This window comes from Diaporthe amygdali (genome assembly GCF_026229845.1).
Source record: "Diaporthe amygdali strain CAA958 chromosome Unknown NODE_13_length_1014660_cov_65_381101, whole genome shotgun sequence".
NCBI classification, from domain to species: domain Eukaryota; kingdom Fungi; phylum Ascomycota; class Sordariomycetes; order Diaporthales; family Diaporthaceae; genus Diaporthe; species Diaporthe amygdali.
Window position 1 is genome coordinate 1,005,652 of NW_026517033.1, and position 8,707 is coordinate 1,014,358.

General features: G+C 50.6%; 2 protein-coding genes across 2 annotated transcripts; one reads left to right on the top strand and one right to left on the bottom strand.

Annotated features, from left to right (window-relative positions):
- Positions 1-344: 344 nt before the first annotated feature.
- J7T55_003958 (uncharacterized protein) lies at positions 345-6,570 on the bottom strand (the record flags this gene model as incomplete). The annotated part of the gene is made up of 10 exons (XM_053143317.1): positions 345-523; positions 585-1,281; positions 1,337-1,733; positions 1,811-1,986; positions 2,688-3,923; positions 3,981-4,848; positions 4,919-5,240; positions 5,312-6,075; positions 6,133-6,370; positions 6,447-6,570. 10 exons carry the CDS (start codon positions 6,568-6,570, stop codon positions 345-347), a joined length of 5,001 nt encoding a protein of 1,666 aa, XP_052994199.1.
- Positions 6,571-7,563: 993 nt separating this feature from the next.
- J7T55_003959 (MFS general substrate transporter) lies at positions 7,564-8,326 on the top strand (the record flags this gene model as incomplete). The annotated part of the gene is made up of 5 exons (XM_053143318.1): positions 7,564-7,719; positions 7,787-7,856; positions 7,919-8,026; positions 8,102-8,169; positions 8,246-8,326. The coding sequence occupies 5 exons, from the start codon at positions 7,564-7,566 to the stop codon at positions 8,324-8,326; spliced, it is 483 nt and encodes a 160-aa protein (XP_052994200.1).
- Positions 8,327-8,707: the final 381 nt, after the last annotated feature.

The window sequence follows — 8,707 nt, forward strand, 5'->3', positions numbered from 1 at the left end:
GTTTTCGCGGATTGTTCCAACGGTTCATTAGCGAGCAACAAGATTTGAAACCAAGGCATGGCATTTTGAGTCAGGTTGAATGTTCAACCAGATGCTGGTAGATAAAAATCTGCCTTGAGAATGGCTTCTTCAGTCGTCCGTAAGCCGTGGTGCGTACCGGCAATTAGGACCCACGCCATTCAGTGTACAATTGATGCTCTCACTGAGAGCACATGTGATACCGACAGGGGACCACCATCATGGAAAACACCTCCATTACAACTCTGTTTTGGCTCCTCTGTCGCAGTCCTTACAACTCCTTCGGCGCCTTGCTTGAGAGGCTCGCGTTCAGGACGGCCACGGCCTTAGCGGCACTCTATCAGACAACGCTTGTTCTTCGGCGCCATCATAAAAAAGATCTTTGGCTCCATGTCTTCATCGCACATACCATCCAGGGTAGATACTTCCGCCCGCGGAAACTCAATAAAGAACCGCGCGACGGCAAGCCTCAGCTCCAGCCTGGCCAGGTGAACCCCGAGGCATACTGTGAGCATTCAGTCAATTTTATGTCACACACCACGTATGTTGGGACGAATTAAACTCACTGCGAGAGCCGCCTCCCCACGGCATGAAAGCATCCCTCATTTCTTTGGTGGTGGCCTCCCATCGCGACGGGTTGAATGTCTCCGGGGCGGGGTAGATATCCGCCATCCTATGCATGCTATACGCCTGCGTTGACACGACCGTACCGGCGGGGAGCTGATATCCGCCCAGGGTAGCACCACCGGGGGGCACGACGCGGGGGAGGCCGGCCGGGGCAGAGGCATAGAGCCGCAGGGCCTCGTCGATAACGTTGTTGAGGTACGGGAGGTGGCGGAGGTCCTTGTCGTCGAAACCCTTGGGCAAGGTCGCCAGCTCCTTGGCCAGCCTTGTCTTGACCGCGGGGTCTCGGCACACGGCCCAGATGAGGTAGGTTAGGGTCAGCGCGGTAGTGTCGCTCCCGGCCAGGATATATATCATTGCCTCGTCGCGTATCTCCTTCATGGTCAGAACCTCGTCCTCCTCACCCTTGAAAAGCTTGGTGAAGAGCGTTGGTGGTGGGTTTTCTGGGTCCTTCTCCACGAGTCTCTGATATCTCTTCAAAGAATCTTCAGCAAATTGGATATTCTTTCGGACGACGTCCGTGGTGTCCCGGAATCCTGGAATTGGTATATATAGCCCGATCTTGGCTATTAATGGGAAAGTTGTTCTTTTAGCGCCGGTTCTGATGTGAGTCTCCAAGTTCTTGGTATATTCGTTTTTCTATGTATTGTTAGAGATCTGAAAAGGCGTGTTGCAAGGGGTTTGCTAGACGTACCTCTCCCGACTCCAGGGTTCGGAAGGATTCCCCGAAAGAGAGCTCGCCAACAGTGTCTGTAGCCATAAACAAAGACCACTTTAAAATGTCCGTCGCCCCCCGACTGTTCGTTTCCTCTTTCATCCTCTGGATGGCCAACTCGACTCGCTGCTCCACAACTGGGTGAAAGACTTTCAGGTTTGTCTCAGACAGCGGCCCCTGAAGCAGTCGGCGGTGGCGACGGTGAAATTCTATGTCTGTAGTGCTGAACACATTCTCTGTGCCAGGGGTAGCGAATGTCCTGTACCATGGTGCCTTGACATACGTTGCCTTGACCGAATGAATTTCCTTAGCAGCTGAGACGTCCAACACGTCGACTTCGTGGGGGCTGATGCGGACGACAGGACCTAGATTCTCACTGGTATGAGTTTCCATATCTGCATTCCGGGATGTGGGCTAGACTGACCATATTTTTCGTGCAAGGCATGTACGTACTGCGTCTTACTTCCGCCAAGCCAGAGGCGCCTCAGGACCACGTCGGTGTATTTGGAGTACCATGGGCCTGGGATCTTGGCCAGGGGGCTTAGGAGTACCTTCGAATACAGAAGGACACCGAATGTCACTAAGGCGAAGATGGCAAATCCGGTCGAAGGGAAACCCCCTGTCATCAACTGCGTAGCAGCCATTTCCAATGTTCAGCGGACGCACCACCTGTGCCACAAAGCGCAGGGACCGTGAGGTGACTCGAACTGAAAGTGGCAGCCGATGCAGTTTACTAGAGGACTACTCGTTAGAAAGAGTACCAGATACAACGTTTGAGACCGGTCGTGATGTTCTGAAGCGACGACACCGATGATACTGAAAGCCTGAGAGCCTGAAGTTAAATAGGTCAACTAGAAAAGGTAGTACAGCGGGTGTACTTTCACGATACGGGGTTTCAGGACCCCTGTACACAGTATGAGCACCCAGTATATTATTAGGCAGAGTCTGGGAGGTTGTAGCATGGCTTTCAACCGTTCCGAGAGTCAGGGCGCGCGCCCCAGCGAAGGGATATTACAATCAGCCTACGAGTCATTGTTGCGAAAGTCAAAAACTCTGGTATTAATAGCAATTTATAATTCCAACACAAAGCACTGCTTTACACATCACCGACTTCCGGTGCTATTATTCTGATATGAATCCTGCCTAGCATATCTACTCGCGAACTTCAACAGCATCAGTGCCTCATTGGGGACAGGCAGATGGGGAAAATTGTTTTCGGGGCGATAGACTCACAACAAGTGCTCCCAGAAACACATAAAGTCAAGAAAGAGGGGCAATGAAAATAAATTACAATCTCTATGTCATCTCAAGTACTGTGTCTCTAAAGTACTTGAAGAATCTCCTCCACTGGTTTATCCCAGTTGTCCGGATTCACCAACCACAAAGTAAGCCTTTCTAGATCTTGCGCAATGTGTCCTGCACCATCCTCGTCTAGGATCGCTGTCCTGACAATGACCACATAAGTAACACCATCCGGGCCACCTAAGCCGGCCCTCACCCCAAGCCCCATGCCTCTAGCTGAGCTCTCAGTCGGGTTGTGATTAAGAACCTCAATGTTTTCGTACGGGTCTCCTATGGAGGCCCCGACACCAGGGGACCAGTTGAACCACTGGCTTCGTACAGCCTTCTCTATCAGATGCCCCTTTGGTCCCAGTGAATCCATGATCAATTGCGCCGGAGCCGCAGCATGCCGCGTCAATTCCTCCTGGTCCTCCTGCACGCGCCCCAACAGTCCGAGCGCGCTCTCACCATAGCACACCTCAAGCATGTTGATGACACTCGTGAACGTAGGGCCAGACACATCTGCAGCATCGAAGTGGCCGAGGGCCTCTATGCTTTTTGGCAGGAACGGAAACCTGCTACGGCAAGCCTCAAAGTTGGAGAACACCGCGTGTGTCGCCCCTGTGCGGTGGACATTCAGCAGCGCCTGCGCCGTCTTCAGGATCGTCGCCGGCATGAGCCCATGCTCCTCGCGCAGGCGGCGAATATCGGGCGCGTCGAACATCCGGCGCACCATGGCGCCGCCAGAGGTCACTTCCTGTGGCGGCATACCGGGCCAGATTGCATTTTTGAGAGAGGCAAGGCGGCGCAGACGTGAGACGTGCCATTGCACTGAGGCCATGGCTTCGGGCGAGGTGCGCAGGCTATGATAGCTGTCGGACCAGAGCTTGAAGTCAACATGTTGGCGCAGGGGCTGGCCCATCAATGCGAGGCATTTCTCGAGGTCGTCACAGACCAGTTGTACCATGAAGGCGTCGACGATGTTGTGGTGCGTGGCAAGGATGGCGCCGCCGGTGCCAGTTTCCTCGATGGAAAAGAGTTTGACTTTTGCTAAGAGACCGGGGCGTTGACATTTAGTTTTATTTGGATAGATGGGAATTTGCTCTCTTAGGTCATTTTTCGTCTTCACGCTCCCGCCGTCTTCGAAGATCAGGTCGAAAAGCTTCCTCCCGGGCCGGATGACGACGTGCAGGTTTTCATTTTGTGATTCACCAGGTGTGCGAACTATGAATGATCCAAGCAAACGGTTGTTTGTCAGTGTCTTCTCAAGGGCTTCTCGCAGTTGCTTGTGGATGTTAGCATGAGAGTCACATGCAGGGAAATAGACTGTTCGGTGTCTTACAAGCTTGCTGGCTTGGTGGGCCAAGAGTCCAGTGTTGATGCCCAAGGGATCAAGCACCCTTTGAAACACATTCAAGTGATCATGGCATGGGAACACTGCTTCTACGTCGTCCCAATCCAGTCCGTGGGGAGCAAGGGTCCTAGATACCGTCTCTCTTGTAGCTGCGAAAAGGCTCCGGTCTTTGGCGACGTGTACCAAGTCCTCCATGCTTGGTGGTTCAGCTCGCTTTCTTTTATTACCAGCAATGACAGTAGGGCTTGGTCCTTTGGCAGAGCTTTTTGTCTTCAGCAGTTCGATCTGCCCGGCGATGGTACCGGCGCTGTTCATCTCTGCCATTGACAACATCTTCCCTGTCTTGAGCCTGATTTTCCCGCGCACTCTGATGATGAGAATGCTATCAGCAAATGTGGAAACCGGGGCATTCAACGAAATGCTGGAAATATCCTGTCCAGTCGCCCTCGCCCAGATCTCCTTGACAGCTTCAGCAAGGCTTTCGTCACTTTTGTTGCTGTTGGCGTTTTTCTCCGCAGACTCGACGTCCTCGAGATACTTCCTCACAATTTCTGCTAGCTTGACCTTTTGAATTTTCCCGGACATGGTACGTGGATAGTCAGGCATGGCAAGCTGACTGAGTGAGATCACCTCAGCTGGGACATACATAGTCCCCATATTGGTGGCCACGGTAGTCCTGATGAGTTCGCAGATATCTGCGGTCAGCCCCCTGCAGCTTATCACGACCACGGGGACCTCTCCGGCTACGGATTCTGGCACGCCAACGACTTGCGGATCCAGCCGTGCGAGCTTTGGGTTGCGACGGATGGCTGTTTCAATAGCCGTTGGTGAGATGTTCTCGCCACCGCGAATAATCCTGGATGGTTTGTATGTGGTCAGCAACCAAACATTTCCACATGCATACGTGCTTTCCTTGATATACGCACATGTCTTTGTAACGGCCGGTAATGAAGATGCAGCCTTTTCTATTGATCCTGGCTTGGTCCCCTGTCTTCAACCATCTGCGGCCTTTAGAGTCGATATAGAAGCTGCTCTGGCCAGCGCCGCCGAGGTAACGTGCGATGGCTGGACCTGAGGCCTGGAGCTCTCCCAAGTCCCCCATAGGCACGGATTTGTTTGTTTCTGGGTCAGCAACTCGGAATGCGTGGCCCGGTCCTGCCCAGCCAACTGGCACCACTCCCTCGTCAGAGACGCGCGACGCGTTGGCGTTGTCTGAAGGGACGCCCCTAACTACTGGTCCCTCCGTCACTGCGTAATTCCGATCAGAATGTGATAATTCAAACGTAGTAGTAAAGAAACTCTATCTGTGAAAAACTTACTTCCAAATAGCGCCTCGGCGCTGTTCGCTCCTAAAATATCTGTGGTGAGCCTGATCGTGTCAGGAGACACCACCGCCCCAGCGTACACCACAGAGTCCAGATCTTCCAGGGGTCCATCTTGCAAACATTCTGCGGCAAGCAGTGCGTGCAGCATCGTAGGAACGAGATCGATATGCGTGATACGTTCCCGACGCAGGGTCTCCAGCATTCCATCTGGTTGAAAGGCTGGCCCAGGAAATATCCACGCTGCTCCCCAGCAATAGGCGTTCCAGTGGCTGTAAAATGCCAGGAGATGATTGTTCGGAAGCACACAGCAGCATTTGGAGTTTGGGGGAAGACCGCCCTGATCTGGACGCATCTTAATGCCCTCGAGGTGGTGGGAGTAGTCAGAGTAACGGTGGAAGACACCCTTGGGAAGGCTTGTTGTTCCACTTGTGAACAGAACTGTGCCACTCCTCTGCCAGTGCATCTCTTTATCTCGTCTGTGGCCGTTGGTGTGATGACGCGACGCGTTCATCAGGCTCGTGAATGGAATCCATCCATCTCTTGCTGCCATATCATTCACAACGACTTTCATGGCCTGGCTTAAATCCCCCAAGGCATCGACTCGTTTGCTTGTCTTGCCATCTCCAGCTATGACGACTGATAGACTGGAGGTACTTGCCAGAAACGCAGTCTGGATCATCGATCTCAGTTCAACGTCGTTGTCCAAGTTGCGTGGATTGAGAGGGACAAGCACACATCCCATCTCGTAAGCGGCCCATCTTTTGTTCTCGTCAATCTTCGACGCGACTTTGTTCAACGATGAGCTCAGGACTTACTTAATGAGAACAAATTCCGCACAATTTTGTATGAATGTGAAAATGAGTGTCCCAGGCACAACATCAGAGGCTCTGAAGCCTGCGACGAGGCGAGCAATGCCACCCCTCAAGTCTTTGAATGTCCATCTCAAATACCCCGGGGCATGACTATCATTACTCAGAGGGATGCTCTGGATACCGAATAAATCATGTGGTTGACCAACACTTGCAAGCGCAAGACTGTCCGGATGCTCGGATACTGTTTTCTCAAAAAATTCCCAAGCGGAGTGAACTTGCGCTGGAAGAGGCAGGCCGTGAACTTCGCTTGGTTCAACCTCTGCTTGTGGCATGATGTCCCGTCGGTGACTTTCGATAGAAATTGAGCGTAGACAGGTGGTCGACATTGTGTCGTAGTACGAACGCTTGTGACTGTACTATCAGCACGACGTCGTCGGTCATTTTGCTGGGAAAGTCACGAGTATATCTTCGTTAATGGATATCTTTCGTATTCGTCTCGTTGGGACGAAAAGCTCGGACCTTGTCTATCTGGACTGAGTCGATCAGAGGCAGGGGCTTGTATGAAAATGCCAAATCTTATAGCAGCCTGACAACGTCTCAATTACTATGTTGGTTATAGGTCTCCACAAGTAATAGGAATGGCCGTTGCGGCAGAGCGCGCGCGCGAGCGAAACACGCACTGTACAAACTTTATCTGGTATTTCTTCATGACAACTTCCTCCACAATGGTCTCATCTAAATATACAGGTTTGCAATGGGCGCCGAATTGAATGCCAAGAGTCATGTAATCCCTCACCTCTGCCGGAACAAATTAAGGATATTGAATTTGCAATCGTGCAGACATGGCACGGATCAGTGACGATGAAAATGTTGTGATCAACTTTGCGAGGCTTTGACATATGTTTTTCGCAAGGCTGAACCAGCTTCATTAAGAAAATTAGCAAGTAAACAAAGCATTTGCACAGCAACTACGATCTGGGGTGGACTTATTTCATGTCGTACGAATAGGCAGTTTGATTCTATAATATGTATGCTGAAAATCTATTTCTCGAATGCAGAGTCGCATTAAAGCCGGAGTATAGTTAGACGTAGGACGTGCAGCGGTGATCGGGACCCTGTTAAAGCCCGGTCTTAGAGCGATTAACCCCTGGCGGTCCGTAAACTATGTTACCCCTGACAGGGCGCAATTTATTTCTGTCTAGTGCGGCATCGAGCACTGAATCATGTCCATCAAACAACAAGGCACGGCACTGAGAGGCTATTAGTTACAGGGCAACGGATACAACCACCTCGGAGCATGCGAATTTTGCACTACTCTCGCATCTTTGCCCACTTCATTTCCACACAAAGTGCTCACCGCTTGCTAGCATGGATTTTGACAGAGATCTGGTTGAGTGGGAGCCTCGTGATGCAGCAAACCCGCACAATTGGTCAATGAAGAGAAAGTTGTTCATCTCGCTTGTCCTCAACACGCTGCCGTTCGTGGTCAATGTGTCCGCCGGAGTCTTGTCGGGCTCCAGCACACAGATTGCCGAGGACTTCCATGTCCCCCGTACCATGGTTGTGTTGATCGTCACCATGTTTTTGCTGGTAGGAAACCGCAAGTCCCATCAATCAGATTGTGTAGAAGAAAGCTGATGCATTGTGTGATGGATAGGGCTATGCGGTCGGTCCTCTAATGTTTGGGCCTTTGTCTGAGCGTATTGGGAGAAAGCTCCCTATAATGAGTTAGTGACTCCCAAAGCGCATATCCAGATTCCTTTGAGCCACCAGACTGACACATCTCAAGTTGGCATAATCGGTTTCGCCTCTTTTTCTCTTCCAATCGCCTTGGCACAGAACTTCTACACAATCTTGATATGCCGGTTCCTGAGCGGCACATTCGGGGCTGCGTCCAGTAAGTCAATTTCACGCCACTTATTGCTTTTTCTGTCTTACGACTACTGCGAATGCTGATATGAATATTGCAAAGTGGCTGTTACTGGCGGTGCAATTGGCGACATTTGGCCTAGTCCCGTCGCGCGAGGGGTTGGTCTAGACGTGCTCGTCATGACGGGCTATCTCGGACCTGCACTAGGTCCCATCATTGGCACTTACATAACCAACACTTCCCTAGGCTGGCGGTGGGCTCTATGGGTTCTTCTTACTGCCGGCCCCAGCGGTGGGCCGAAGGCCTGCCGCTGGGGGCCGGCAGTAAGAATTAGGTAAGCGGGAAGCGCTCCATTCTCTGAGCGAGCATAAGCGAGCAATTACAGCAGTCATAAGTAGCTCACCCAGCTCCCCACAACGGCCCACCCAGCTCTTTAGTTTAGCCTACCCAGTATATATTTTTATTAAAAAATTAGAAAAAAATAGAAATATTACCCTAACTTTTAAATTTTATAATAAAATATATTATAAGCTTTTAGTTTATTTAAAGTATTTAATAAAATATTTTAAAAAGCTAAATAAGCTATTTATATTAATATTAATTTTTTTTTAAAAAAAAATTATATATTAAAGAATTTAAAAGAAAATTTTAAAAAGCTATAAATATTAAAGTATTTTTAAAAAAGTTTTAAGAATTAATGAATAGATC